Genomic DNA, 16,011 nt, shown 5'->3' with positions numbered 1-16,011 from the left:
GCTGAGGATTTTTTTTTACATCCATTTTAGAATAAGGCTGTAACGTAACGAAATGTGGAAAAAGTCAATGGGTCTGAATACTTTCCAAAGGCACTGTACAGATGTAGGATCTTGATTTGACCATTTTCTCACAGTAGGAAAATAATCCTGCAGCAACAGGAAATTTGAATTATTGTATGGATTATAATTAATGGATATTTTTGTGGAGGTTGATACATTTTAGGGAAAATCAAGTCTGACATTTTAAAGTGTAAACTACAAACTTTAGAAGCCTTTTAAAACCTTGAATACACTACAATTCTGCATTTCCTGCAACAACAGGCTAATCGAATTAAGATCCTAGGCCAATTGTCGTAGCAGTAGTCGTGTTCACAACTGAAGAGTATAGCCTATGTCTGCATTTCGCTATAGCTTAACTGGATATTGTTGTATGTGTAAGCAATACCTAAGTTAGCTATATAAAATACCAGATAGACCATTTACAGTAACTACTGTTCATTATTACTCAGTAAATAAACACCATCAGCCGACTGAAGATCTAGCTAAGTAGCTACAGAAAGTAATGGAGAAATTTGACCTTTCCGCAGCAGGTAGCTCTGGTCAGGCAGCTTCATCTTATAGCAGGTTGAGGGACTAACTTACTTCCACTAGCTACTACTATCTAACATGAGTATAGTCAGTAGCCAGCTAGTGCAAGCCAACTTTGTTCAGTTTGTTCTATTGGCATGCAAACTTCCTAAAAAGTTCTGCATCTTAGCTAACATTAGTATTTTTATCTTCCAGTCATACTCAGTCTAATCCTTTCTCTGGACTGCCAACCTAGGGTGTTAACACCGCCACTACGTCCTGTCAATTTTCTATGAGGAGGTGTGTACTTCCGGGTATGAACAAAACAAAAATTGAATAAAAGTGGTTATTTGTTTCCCGTTATTCCATGTCCAATTTTGATACAATAAATGAGAAAATAATGCAATTTTCAAATTCAGAAACGAAAAATAAATTGAGGCATTTTCAGTTTTTTTTTTACTCTCCTTTTTTGACTTGGAAATCAAAATAACCAAACTTACACAGCCCTGGTCACATACACAGCCCCAACCCATTTCCTTTCCCTCTAACTGCAATGAAAGGGACAGGGATGCAACTTTGTATTACAATTTATTTGTAGATTTTCACAATGTTTTTTTTTCACTTGAAACATTATTCCAAACATAATGAAAAAGTACTGTACAACAAAACACAATAGTTACTGAAATGAACGCTAGACAGTCAGGGAGCATTGGAAATTCCAAAAACGATGGATAAAGGACTACATTTAGCAAATTTTGACGGTGAGGAAATATTTAAAAAAATGGCAGTGGTGCTCTCTGGACCTTGATGAAGACCGAATGAGGCGCAAGCAAAATGACACACCTGCCATAGCTTTTTACTGTCAAAATGCCTTTCAAAGACAAAGAGAAATTCTCTCTTGCCACTATATTGTCACGGATCCCTCCGGAACATTCATTACACACACCTGTCCCCTATTCCCACTGATTAGTACTTGTATAAGTGTGCCCTTTGGTTTCCATTGGGCTGTCGGTTATTGTTCCCATGTCCATTGGTAGTTTGAGTACGTTGGTGCAGCTGCTATGCTGCGTGCTATATATATATATATTGTGTATTATGGGAATCGTCCTGTGGCGTTCAACAAGGTTTACCCTCGCTCTTTTGTTTGGGTACAGCCCAGTGTTTTTGTATACGTGTTTGTTTTGGGTGTATCAAAAAACCCTATTGTGTATTACTGTGCCTGTCTCCAAAATCCTTTATACCAGCATGACATATATTGGTTGTGTTACCAAGATACTAAATTGTATAAAAAGAAAGAAAGAAAGTTGTACACTCAATATATATACTCCAAACAATTGATTAAGTAAACCAAATAACCAACGTTTCGGCAACTCTGACTGTGCAACTTGATTTTTATACAGTTTAATCTTTGTTGGTTAGCACCTCTACAAAACAATGTGGGTGTGCATCAGTTCATGCTTTTTACTAAACAGGATCTTGAATTGGCATCACACACGCTAGACAGGCCAACAGTTTGAGTCACACTCCTCCTCCAAAGGCACAGTGGCTGACTGTGGAATACATAGGAGGCTGCTGAGGGTAGGACGGTTCATAATAATGGCTGTAATGAAACAAATGAAATGGCATCAAACACCTGGAAACCACGTGTTTGATGTATTTGATACCGTTCCGCTCCAGCCATTACCAGCAGTTAAGGTGCCACCAACCTCCTGTGATGGAATGGGACTGTCTTGCTGGTGGCAGGCATCAGGCCTTATTGACAACAGATACATGAAGTTACTCTGACATTATCCTGAGATATCAAACAAACATAAAAATGGCAAATCTCTGTCAGGCGTTTCTTTCCTTCAACCTACAGTAGCCTATTCACTCCCTGTTATACACAGGACCTAGAGTGGGCAGTATAGTTACTCTGAACTCTAGGGCCTGATTGCTTGGGCTGGGATTCAATCTGTAGCGCATTGTAGCGCGCTTGACATTTTAAGGTACTTTATGATTGAGCCAACATCTGCAGCGTTTACTGTGAATGTGATCTCAGCAAACACAGGAACATTGCCTTTTAAAGGCACATTATTGTCGACAGCGCTCTACAACGAGCCTTGGATTGAATCCCGGCCTAGGCCACAGGAAGGACATTCACTCACTCTTCTTCTTCTTCATAGTCTTCTTCGTTCCACAACACTTGCGGAAGCAGACTTTGCAGCATTTAACGGTGACCATGACAACAATGAGAACTATAGTGAGTAGCAGAGTGAACACGTCCAGACTGTGGTACTGGATCCAGTTGAGGTCGTGAGCGGCGGGTCTCAGGTGTTCCGCTCCGCCGTGACGCATCACAAACTCTGACCAGAACACGGCCAGGTCCAGGGGCTCGATGGGACGGTCCTTATGCACCGCTGACAGCTTCATCATCTTCTCCTTGTAACTGGGGCGGAAGGACAGCAACAGGGTTTACAATCTCCTCATAGACTGGGGCTGAATTCTAATGAGGAACTCAGACGTTCATGTAAATCATGCATTGTTGACAATATTATATTTGCACTGAAACTCAATATGTAGATCTCGAGTTAGGATTTGGTCCCTGTACTGTTTGCACTGCTATATTTTTATCCTGCTTGTCCTGTTTATTTGAGCTTGTGTCCTACAACGTGTCTACACCTTAGCAAATTATTTAAAAAATCACCAAAAAGGCAAGATTTTAACCTATCTTGGAGTATGCAGCATTACCAGTTGTTGATGGTCCTCATGATAAAAATGACTTTCAGGGATTACAAAGATTCAATTTTAGATTACATGGAGTTTCATTTAAGAGGTTCATAGTTTGTATTTTCAGTGTATAACATGTCCTTGTAACATTATTATTCTGAACAAAAATATAAACGCAGCATGTAAAATGTTGGTCCCAGAAATGTCCCATATGCACAAAAAGCTTTTTTCTCTCAAATTTTGTGCACAAATTTGTTTACATCCCTGTTAGTGAACATTTTGTCTTTGCCAAGATAATCCATCCACTTGACAGGTGTGGCATATCAAGAAGCTGATTAAACAGCATGATCATTATACAGGTGCACCTTGAGCTAGGGACACTCTAAAATGTGCAGTTTTGTCACACAACACAATGCCTCAGATGTCTGAAGAGCGTGCAATCAGATGTCTGAAGAGCGTGCAATTGGCATGCTGACTGTAGGAATGTCCACCAGAGCTGTTGCAAGCTAATTTAATGTTCATTTCTCTATCATAAGCCGCCTCCAACGTTGTTTTAATAAAATGTGTCAGTACGTCCAACTGGCCTCACAACAGCAGACCATGTGTATGGCATTGTGTGGGTGAGCGGTTTGCTGATGTCAACGTTGTGAACGGAGTGCCCCATGGTGGTGGTGGGGTTATGCTATGGGCAGACATACGCTATAGGCAGCAAACACAATTGCATTTTATCGATTGGCAATTTGAATGTACAAAAATACGATGACGTGATCCTGAGGCCCATTTTTTATTAAAGGTATATGTGACCAACAGATGCATATCTGTATTCCCAGTCATGTGAAATCCATAGATTAGGGCCTAATTAATTCATTTCAATTGACTGATTTCCTCATATGAACTGTAACTCAGTAAAATCGTAGAAATTGTTGCGTTTATATTTTTGTTCAGTATACTTCCTTGTATTACGTTAACATGATGTCTGACCTCTTGTCGTTGATGACCTTGTTGAGGGCCTCCACCAGTTTGTCTGAGGTGATATCGAACAAATTGAGCACCTCCCCGACACCCCTCACCGCCATGCGGTGTACGTTGTCACTCTGGTCACCGAACAACGGAAGCATCACCATGGGAACACTGTTACAGATCCCCTCGTAGATACCGTGGGTTCCTCCGTGGGTAATGAAAGCCTTGACCTTGGGGTGGCCTAGAACATGGAACATAGAACATTCACCACGAAGAAGAAGATGTATTGTTTCTCTTGCAAAAGGGCAACAACAGTAGCATGTGTTTACTGAGAAGAGTACCCCTCTAACTTCTGTAACCCAGGTGGTTTTCATCATAACTATATCATTGTAACATTATCTCTGATGATGAGAGACTAAACCAACCCAGCAGATCATTCTGAGGAAGCCACTTCATCAATCTGACGTTGTCTGGAGCGTTCTCAGGCACCACTCCTGTGTACCTCCACACCACCTTAAAACAGAGAACAACAGTTTACTTAGCTAATCAAGTCATATAGAATCATCTGGCAATTCTGGATATAGTGGTGAAGGTACACCACTTTGTAGTGGAATATAAATGTGTTTCTGGAGCGTTAAGGCATAGCTCCAGTGTACTCCACACAAACTGAACAACATAGACAGCAGCTTGCCATGACACTTGACGTTGTATATGAAGAATGGAGAATATGCAAATGTCATTGAAACTCCATGTAATTACAGCATTCCTCAGAGTTAAGTACAACGGGGGACAAAGGACTTGTTCTTAGTCTAGATTAGATTAATGGTGGATTGGAGATTAGGCCTATATGCAGCGTTGGGTAGGTCATTTTCTAAATGTAATCTGTTAGTTACTAGTTACCTGTCCAAAATAGTAATCAGTAACGTAACTTTTATATTACCCAAACTCAGTAACGTAATCTAATTACTTTCAGATTACTTTCCCCTTAAGCCATTAGAAGAAGACAAAAATGAATATTACCAATTTAATGACATCTATTGCAGGATAAATCAATGTTAGAGTTTACATAGCTGGCCATAAATGGATGTTGCATTTTGCATTACGGGTTGGTTATGTAGGCTTCTTCTAACCCATTGCTTTCTACTATAAATAATTATACAATAAGGCTGTATTGATTTTGTTTTATTAGGATCCCCATTAACTGACGCCAATGGCGACAGCTAGTCTTACTGGGGTCTGACACATAACGAAAAATACATTACAGACAAGATTTTACAACTGACATACTGTACATTAACATGTAGTTTGCGTGTGTGTGCATCTATCAGTTACACATACATGTCAGTACATACAACAAGTAGGTTATATGGGGGAGAGGCCTTGTGACTGAAGGTGTTGCTTTATTTGTTTTTGATATGGAAGGGAGTTCCCTGCAATCATGGCTCTGTAAAATACTGTATGTTTTTTGGAATTTGTTCCCGACCTGGGGACTGGGAAAGACCCCTGGTGGCATGTCTGGTGGGGTAAGTGTGTTTGTCAGTGTTGTATGTAAGTTGACTATGCAAACAATTTGTTTATTATAAAAATAAGAAGCGATGCAGTCAGTCTCAACTCTTAGCCAAGAGAGACTGGCATGCATAGTATTGATATTAGACCTCTGACTACAATGAAGAGCAAAATGTGCCACTCTGTTCTGGGCCAGCTGCAGCTTAACTAGGTCCTTTGCGGCACTTAACCATACGACTGGACATGAATCAAGATAAGATAAAACTAGAGCCTGCAGGACTTGCTTTGTGTAGTGTGGTGTCTCTTTAGCATCTCTTTACCACAGACAGACTTACAACCATTCAATCATTTTTGACCATGACAGTTTAGAATCTAAGGTAACACCAAGTAATTTAGTCTCCTGAACTTGTTCAACAGCCACACCATTCATTACCAGATTCAGCTGAGGTCTAGATCTTAAAGAATGATTTGTACCAAATACAATGGTCTTAGTTTTAGAGATGTTAAGGACCAGTTTAGTACTGGCCACCCATTCTAAAACTGACTGCAACTCTTTGTTCAGGGTTGCATTGATATCACTAGCTGTGGTTGCTGACACATATAGGGTTGAATCATCAGTATACATGGACACACAGGCTGAAATCTAACAGTATAGCTCCCACAATCTTCTTCTTATGAATTTATTTCAACCAATCATCAGTCAATCGTGTCATTGCAGTGCATGACTAAGCTAACATATGGAATTGTTTTAAGATGGTCATACTATTGATCATTTAGCTATTTGATTTAGAATTTTAGGACCCCATTTAGTATTAAAAATATATCAAAATTTGTATTTGATAAAATATTGAATTTGGCCTTTACTACTACAGCCCATAGAAACACATTCATTCATAAATAGCAAAAAAGACAGTAAGGAATAAGGTTTTAAAGTGTCTGTCCTATATCTAGGAGATGCAAGAAAGCTCAGGAAATATGTTGTCAGTTGTTGATGTCTACAGAAGACGTAGAGACTGTATACTTAAAGATTGTGTTAGTCAGAAAGGGTTAACTGTGGGAAACATTATGTAATAGACAGATGATGGATGCGTTCCAAACACCATATTCCCTATATAGTGCACTACTTTTGACCAGCTGTGGTCAAAAGTAGTGCAATATATGGAATAGGGTGCCATTTGGGACAGCATCGAGGAGTCCTTACCCTCTGAGGGATCCTGCTGAAGGCATCAAAGAACTGCTTGGCTTTCTCCTCGGGCATCTGAGAGATCATAGAGCCCAGGGTGAAGACCACGAAGCCATCCTCTCCTGACTCATCCACAAACTCCTGCAGGTCCTGTTGAGGCACGGGGAAGAGTTAGTTAACAAAAACATTTTACATTTACACTGAACAAAAATATAAACGCAACATGCAACAATTTAAATGATTTTATGAGGAAATCAGTCAACTGAAAAAATTCATTAATCCCTAATCTATGGATTTCATGTTACTGGGCGGGGGTGCAGCCATTGGTGGGGCTGGGAGCATGTGTGGGACTGGGAGGGCATAGGCCCACCCAATGGAATGAGTTTTTCCCCACATAAGGACTTTATTACAGACATAGATACGCCTAAGTTTCATCAACAGTCCGGGTGGCTGGTCTCAGACGATCCAGCAGGTGAAGAAGCCGGATGTGGAGGTCCTGGGCTGGCATGGTTACACGTGGTCTGTGGTTGTGATACCGGTTGTACTGCCAAATTCTCTAAAACGATGTTGGAGGCGGCTTATGGGAGATAAATATATGTTCATTTCTCTGGCAACAGCTCTGGGGGACATTTCTGCAGGCAGCAAGCCAATTGCACGCTCCCTCAACTTGAGACATCTGTGGCATTGTACTGTGTGACAAAACTTTACACTTTGGCGTGGCCTTTTATTGTCCCCAGCACAATTACTTGTTCCTTTTCTTTTCTTTCTTATTCTTATTCTTGATTAAGGGCTTGTAGGTAAGCACTTCACTGTAAGGTCTACACCTATTGTATGCGGTGCATGTGATTAATACAATTTTATTTGAAGGTGCACCTGTGGAATGATCATGCTGTTTAATCAACTTCTAAGAAGTAAGAAAAAACAATCACATATCACAGTTATTGGAAGTAGACCCCTCTCTGAAATATCTGCAGAACGACACACACGATGAACCAAACACACAATGAATTGTGGTCCTTCATTATGCAATGGAATTGTATGTACATACAGGCAGAAAACAAACAGCAACTGCTGTGTGAAACCTTACCTCATGGTGGTCATCAATATTTCACATTGAACAATATAAACAGAGAAGGCATCAAATGATTTAATTCACATAAAAAAAATGTATGTTTAAATTCCACACATCAGTATTAGAACAGTATTAACAGAACATTAACTGAAGGAGGGAGGGTGAAGTTGTGAAAGGATACCATGCTTTGATAACACACCCTGTATTCATAGAAGATAAAGGCATAATAAACCCTATAACAATCACAGCTAACCCCAACCTTTACCCCACAGAACAATCCCTGCAGAGTAGTTTATCTTCCTGTGGTTTGTAGTGTTGGAACTAGAAGAACTAGAAGATTATAGTGGGGGGTATAATTGCCACAGTAGTGAATCTATCCCTTGAGTTTTCTGGACCTGGATCCATATAGGTTGCACAGCTACGCACAGTTGAAGTTGTTTATTCTAAAACATATTCTTATGAGACTCACCGCTGGAAGTGGAGCTCTTTTACCACAGTTGATGCCTCCAATGTTGACCATGTTGGGCATCCTGGGTTTGGGATACTCAAAGGAGTAGTCATACCTCAGCAGCCAGATGGCCCCGTGACCCAGCAGTTCCCTGTACGTCATGTCCTTCTCCAGGTACCTACTGGTCAGCTCGTCAAAGCTGGCAAACATTACCGTACACAGGTAGCTCTCCAGACTGTACATGAGCATGTTCTTAACCCTCCCTAGGAAGTCCATGTTGTCAGTGTTGCCGGAGAATAAGCGTGGTACGTAAGATGGGGGAGTGGGGCACTGGGCAGCCTTCTCATCCAGCCCACAGGGGATCCCCCTCGAGAAGTAAACCACTGGGATGTTGAAGGAGTCAGCGATGACGGATCCACAGGGTAGGAAGGGGTCGGTCAGCATCATCTTGAACCCGTCTCCTCTCAGTCGCTGCATCAGGGGCTTGTCATACAGCAGACCCTCACAGCCTTTCACCTGCATGTCGGTGAAGTGAATCAGATGCTGCACGTTCACGAATATGTCCATTACATCCGGGGCCTTGAGGAACGCAGCGTCCTTCAGTTTGTTGACGTTCTCGTCCAGTTGTGCCTTGCTGTAGGGGACCCTGAAGGTCTCAGTCCTGTAGTAGTCAGAGCCCTGGATGAGGATGGATGTGTCAGGGACCAGCACAACCATCTCATGGCCTCTGGCCGCCAGCTCCTTCACCAGCAGCTTCATGCTCAGCCAGTGGCTCCCGTCTACAGGCATCACCAGGACCTTGTCCCCCTGGACAGGCGCTGGACACAGGGCAAGGCAGCACAGCAGAACCAGCAGTCCCAGCCTAAGCCCCTGCCTCAGTCCCAACCCTGGCCCCAGCCTCAGCCCCGGCCTCAGACCCTGCCCCAGCTTTAGCACAAGAACACCCTTCCGCCAGCCCATGCCTCTCTGCTCAGTTACACAAGCTGTTTTGTGAGAAGGAAACTACCTCCCTGAAGTCTGGCACTGAATGCTACTGAGAGGGGGCTGGACCTCAGACTAAACTGTGAGTGGGAGTGTGTCTCCCTGCTATGTCTGGGTGTGCCTTTGCAGGCAGGCTGTTATATAACCCCAGTCAATCCTTCCTGTTGACTAAAGTCTATCAGCAGGCTGAATGGTTCAGGTTATTGATGACATGGAGAGGATTAGCTCGCTAGTAATTTCAATGTGACTTAACATATAGCGTAGCTGAGTTGGTTCTGGGTGCCGATATTAGCTGCCTATTGACTAGTGACTTATAATGTACTCGTTTTTTGAGGGAGAAAGTATAACAGTTATACTTATGATCAGTAAAACATTGTATTAACAAGTACTGAAAACAGAAAAGTAAGCATCACTCATTTAAATGGGCTCTGTAAAAACAAAATGCTATTTTTAACAACACTCATTAATAATACAGCATTATACTTTTTTTCCAATAGTCCTCATATTGCTATAGTTTAATTGATGGTTTTCTTAGTTCTACAAAATAAACTTTGTCTGTTATTCATAAATGTCCCATTGAGTAGCATGACATTAGCTATATTTACAATAACTTGTCCAGTGATTTTTTTGTTGTTGTCTACATTTAAAAAGTTCGCATCGAAAATATATGCGAAAATTGCCTGCTAAGGTGCTTTTCCATTTAAATACCTTGTAGATAAAAACAACTGGACTTAATGGCGTCACACCTACAAATAAAATAAAAAACACGCAAAAACCTACAGTGTTGAATAATAATGTAATGGTTGTTTTCATTACCAATTTAGGCAAATTGCGCATTAATAAATTGGCGACAACCTGTATGCCCTCCCACCTATCTGTTTCGTCTCAGGTAGGACCCGCGAAAGCCAGCATGTAGGCTATATAATGCAATAATGTACTCATATGTGCCATATTTTAACAATTCTCATGTGCAAACGTATCGCCAAGGTCCATGCCATGGTGAAACGTGCACTCTTGTAGATCTGAAATAATTGGATGTTGAAACCTGCCAGCCAACCAGAAAAGCATGGGGAAGCAATTTAGACATTCTGAAAAGTCAGGACAATCCTTATCCTGCACAGAAACATAATTTTTTATAGTTTACATTTATTTATTTAGCATGTACATTCACATTTATTTAGCATGTAGCATACATTTAGAATGAAATGTGGAGTGACGCGTTATAGTTACTGGTACATCACGTGTACATAACCTTCAAAATGATTAGGCAATCATAATTCATTTTTAAAAGAAAACGTTTCCATTATCATTTGTCGCAATAAAGAAGCTAGACAAAATAAAAATACACCCCTGTCGAATGGATAGGAAATGGATCCTATAGCTGCCGTTTCCATTACACATTTTGAGCGACAATTATTTTGTTGAATTAACATGGGTCAATGGAAACCTGCTTAATGAAAAACAAAAGTAACGGGAAAGGTCATTACAGAGCACGCAAAATGCAAGTCATAGTTAACCCTTACACCAATAACCCTGCTCTGGGAGGAGTCATGATGGTATTCTAACCATTGAGCTATACCCTAAATCTCAAAGTATTACCTCATATTTCGTGAGGAATTGAGCCCATTACCCCTTCAACTCCTCCCATTTCTCCTCCCACCCAAAACACTGACACGCAATCTTAAACTCTCAGTGGCACGCCAACCTGCATGCACACATACTTTCGCAAGCACTGTTGCATGCACAGACGTTCACACACTTTTCATACGCTGATACACACACACACACTTCAAAAATACCAGTGGCGTGCGAAGCAAGCTGCCTTGGAAAACAGACACCCACACCTCTAGTCCGGGGGAGATAACATTAAACATATTATATATAGAAAGGAATTTCACCTACGGTTATTGACACCACGGTTGATAAAACACCTTCAGCAGAATGACACAAATACGTTACATTTGTTCTACACTATGGTAATGAAGAATATAATATTAGATATCCTTGAACATTCCATTCTATGGAAATAATAAATCTGCATTGAAATAACACTACGTTTTCCGCAATCAACACTTTCAATCACACATTACAATGCAGTAAACAGTGCTAATCAAAGATATGGAGGTGAAATTACTGTGATCAACAACAACAATGTTATCCTGAATACAGTCTCACCCACAGAGCGCCTTTCTACACCACCTCTTACTTACTCTCTACTCAACAGAAACTGTTGAGGTGATCAACTCACAGTGAATGTTTCTGATTAAAGAAACAAAATATGAAGTTACTGTACTTCCAGTGATCGGACAGTTTTCTGTTTGTTGTTACCATGTTTGTTTTCCCATCTTTACTGAACAAAAATATGAACGCAACATGTAAAGTGTTGGTCCCATATTTCATGGGCTGAAATAAAAGATCCCAGAAATTTTCCATATACAAAAAAAGCGTATTTCTCTCAAATTCTATGGACAAATTTGTTGACATTTCTGTTAGTGAGAATTTTACCTTTGCCAAGATAATCCATCCACGTGACAGGTGTGGCATATCAATAATCTGGGTTAAACAGCAGGCTCATTACACAGGTGCACCTTGTGCTGGGGACAATAAAAGGCCACTCTAAAATGTGCAGTTTTGTCACACAACGCAATGCCACTGATGTCTGAAGTTTTGAGGGAGTGTGCAATTGGCATGCTGACTGCAGGAATGTCCACCAGATAATTTAATATTAATTTCTCTACCATAAGACGCATACAACGTCATTTTAGAGAATTTGGCAGTACGTCCAACCAGCCTCACAACCGCAGACCACGTGTAACCACGCCAGCCCAGGACCTCAACATCCGTCTGAGATGAGCCACCTGGACAGCTGATGAAACTGTGGGTTTGCACAACTGAATATCTGCATGCTCGGTGTCCTCACCAGGGTCTTGACCTGACTGCAGTTCGGCGTCATAACCGTAACTTGTTGCCAGAAGTTTGCAAATGTTTACCAATAGTGGTGAATCTGCAGCAAACCTTTGGCAACAATAATACTTTTTTCCACTAGTGGCAAACAGTTTGCCAGAGATTTCTTTCTGGCAAACAATTCTCTCAAGATTCTATTTCAATCTGTGGCAAACCTGTGGCAAAAATATTTATTGACATTAGTTGGAAACAGTTGACCAGAAGCTGTTTCTGGTGAATACATGAGTTCCAAGACCAGTAACGTTTAGGACCAGTCAGGGGGAAAATGGAAACCAAGCTATCTAGCTACCTGCCGAAGTTGTCTGATGAGTGTCTAACTTACAGTATTAATTACACTTCCTTATAAACTTAAAAATGGTGTTTGCTAGCACAACAGCTCAGTTAGCAACATTATGAGCTAACTTGAGCTTCACTTTTGCAGATGGATACCCATCGCCATGGTGTTGGAAGAAGCTGCATTGGAAGGAGGATGCATCAACACCCTGGAAAGATGTCTGTGGTGCACTCACGCATAACACTTTTTTTGAGTGATAAATGAGTGTATCGTTTTCAAGCTTGATAAGGTAGCTAATGTATGTATTATTCTCCTACATGTAGCCTATACAGTGCATTCGGAAACTATTCAGACCCCCTGAACCCGATGAACATCTCTGGAGAGACCTGAAAATAGCTGTGTCTCCATCCAACCTAACAGAGCTTGAGAGGATCTGCAGAGAAGAATGGGAGAAACTCCCCAAATACAGGTGTGCCAAGCTTGTAGCGTCATACCCAAGAAGACTCGAGGCTGACTGTAATCGGTGCCAAAGTTGCTGCAACAAAGTACTGAGTAAAGGGTCTGAATACTGTGGGGCCAGCTCCCCGCACCTGCCATGCAAAAATGAGCATCCAGCCAGGACGGGTTGGGCCGGCTCAGCGCTCCTGGTCTCCAGTACGCCTCCTCGGTCCAGGATATCCTGCGCCGGCTCTACGCACTGTGTCACCAGTGCGCCTTCACAGCCTAGTGCGTCCTGTGCCAGCGCCTCGCACTTGCCGGGCTAGAGTGAGCATCCAGCCAGGACGGGTTGTGCCAGCTCTACGCTCCAGACCTCCAGTGCGCCTCCACGGTCCAGTATATCCAGGGTCCCCAGTCCGGAGCCTCTGGCGACGGTCTCCAGTCCGGAGCCTGCGGCGACTGTCCCCAGTCCGGAGCCTGCGGCGACTGTCCCCAGTCAGGAGCCTGCGGCGACTGTCCCCAGTCAGGAGCCTGCGGCGACGGTCCCCAGTCCGGAGCCTGCGGCGACGGTCCCCAGTCCGGAGCCTGCGGCGACGGTCCCCAGTCCGGAGCCTGCGGCGACAGTCCGTAGTGATCCTGCAGTGATCTACGGTCCGGAGTCCGCGACAACGATCTACGGTCCGGAGTCCCCGGCGACGAGATGAGATGAGATGCCCACCCGGACCCTCCCCTGTAGGTTCAGGTTTGCGGCCGGAGTACGCACCTTTGGGGGGGGTACTGTCACGCCCTGACCTTAGAGAGGCTTTTTTATTCTCTATTTGGTAACCTTCTTTGTTGGCCTAGTATGGTTCCCAATCAGAAGCAGCTGTTTATCGTTGTCTTAGATTTTTTTATTAGATTTTCCATTGCTTTATACAAGTAGCTAGCTCATCTTCATCATGTGTTGTTCCTTCTCTCTTTCTTTCTAGAACCAATCAGTTACAAGGCAAAAAGACAGATTGAGGACTTCAATTTTACTGAGGACAGAGAAATATGTGTGCACCAGGTCAAGGCTTCTAGCATGCGTTGCTGTAAGTTAACAATAATTCATTTTGGAAAATGAATATGAATTGCCTTATTATAGGCATAACTAGGGTTGCAAATGGAGGGTATATTACTGGAAACTTTCAAAGTTTATCAGTAAACTACCAGAATTTGGGTATTTTACAAGGATTTGATGTAATCTACCACTTGACATGGCCCTTTTGGGTACTTCAGATTATCGCAGATGTCTGTAATTATCTCTGGCCCTCTGTGTGGCCTTATCACATATAAAATATAGGAAAAAATAAATAAAATATTTTTAAATAAAAAATAGAATGACAAAACTGCAAAACATTATCCTAAATATAACCCATCAACTTAGTGAATACCATTGGTGTTTATTATGAGAGTTTCAGCATGAAATATATCCTATACATTTTTTTACACACTTATTTATTTTACCTTGTCAATATGTATTTGTTGTCAATGTTTTGGTGTCAAACTGGTATCAGTTGTGAACAAAGTAAATAGTTGGATGAGTTGCAGAGTTAATTGAAAATAATGCCATTGTTGATTAGTTGTTTATTTCATGAATTAGGCTATTTTCTCTTGAACCATAAAGTCTATCTATTAGAAACAAAGATTTGCCAAAGTAAGATATTTACATTTTGACTCCATCCAAACAGATTCACAGGAGATTGTAGAAGAATTTCCATGACATCATGTGGATTTTGCAGTATCTATATTGTTTTCTTAGATGTAGGGAGCATAATTACTATGGGGTTATTCATTAGACATGTGTAAGCATAACGTAGGCTGGATCCATGTGAATGTATAAAGCTGGAACAATATAGACCTGACCGTCCTGGGCCATGTCTGATCTTGCGAAGGCTACTGGACACGTATATGGGTTAATCATTTATAGGCAACATAGGCCTGAACTTGTGAAGGCCGGTGACTGTGTACTTTAGTTAATCAATTATAGAACCACAAGCCATGTGTTTGTATTGGGGAGACATGTTACACACTGGAAAGATATGTTTGTATTAATCAAGTACTATTATAAATGCACTTATACTAGGAACATATATATGCAATAAATGTATTATTTTTTGTATTAGAACTGTGGTTTCGCCACCAATATAATCTAAACTTGAGCAAGATAAGTCAGATGTGGGCGTTAACAAGCCAGAATTGAGACAGAAAGATAATGGCGGCGCAAGGCCAAGGGGTGTTAATCATTTACATAGAGATGAATGACTATGTATGTTATGCAAGTGTGGAAAGGTATAAAAGCTGAGTACTGAGACTGGAGAAATCAGTTCTTCCATGGAATTGCGTGGCTTCTGTTACTTTTGTAATAAAGTCTAATTGAATTTACAAGTATATCTGAGAAATATTTGATTCAATATTTCCACGACAAGATCTGACTGTAGTTTTTTTGTATTGCTTTCCTTGTTTTATTTTCCAATCACGATAATGATTGTGGTCCCTGAAGGATCTACAGTGGCAAGAAAAAGTATGTGAACCCTTTGGAATTACCTGGATTTCTGTATAAATTGGTCATCAAATTTGATCTGATCTTCATCTAAGTACAACAATAGACAAGCATAGTGTGCTTAAACTAATAACACACAAACGACTGTATTTGTCTTGTCTATATTGAATACATCATTTAAATATTCACAGTGTAGGTTGGAAAAAGTATGTGAACCCCAAGGCTAATGACTTCTCCAAAAGATAATTGGAGTCAAGAGTCAGCTAACCTGGAGTCCAATCAATGAGACGAGATCGGAGACGTTTAAAAAATATATATATTCTTAGGAGTGGATCATCTTAATATTGCGGAAAGATTGCTGCTTCCATCAATGTAATTGTCTGCATCAGTT

General features: G+C 41.3%; 1 protein-coding gene across 1 annotated transcript; it reads right to left on the bottom strand.

Moving 5' to 3' along the window:
- Positions 1-1,138: 1,138 nt before the first annotated feature.
- On the bottom strand, positions 1,139-9,518 carry LOC129816122 (UDP-glucuronosyltransferase-like). The gene is made up of 5 exons (XM_055870278.1): positions 8,464-9,518; positions 6,941-7,072; positions 4,659-4,746; positions 4,255-4,474; positions 1,139-2,992 (listed from the first exon to the last, which is right to left on the bottom strand). The coding sequence occupies exons 1-5, from the start codon at positions 9,400-9,402 to the stop codon at positions 2,704-2,706; spliced, it is 1,668 nt and encodes a 555-aa protein (XP_055726253.1). The 5' UTR covers positions 9,403-9,518; the 3' UTR covers positions 1,139-2,703.
- Between the last annotated feature and the right edge of the window lie 6,493 nt (positions 9,519-16,011).

The sequence above is a fragment of the Salvelinus fontinalis genome, chromosome 19, assembly GCF_029448725.1.
Source record: "Salvelinus fontinalis isolate EN_2023a chromosome 19, ASM2944872v1, whole genome shotgun sequence".
In the NCBI taxonomy this organism is placed as follows: domain Eukaryota; kingdom Metazoa; phylum Chordata; class Actinopteri; order Salmoniformes; family Salmonidae; genus Salvelinus; species Salvelinus fontinalis.
This window is presented reverse-complemented; position numbering and strand designations above follow the sequence as displayed.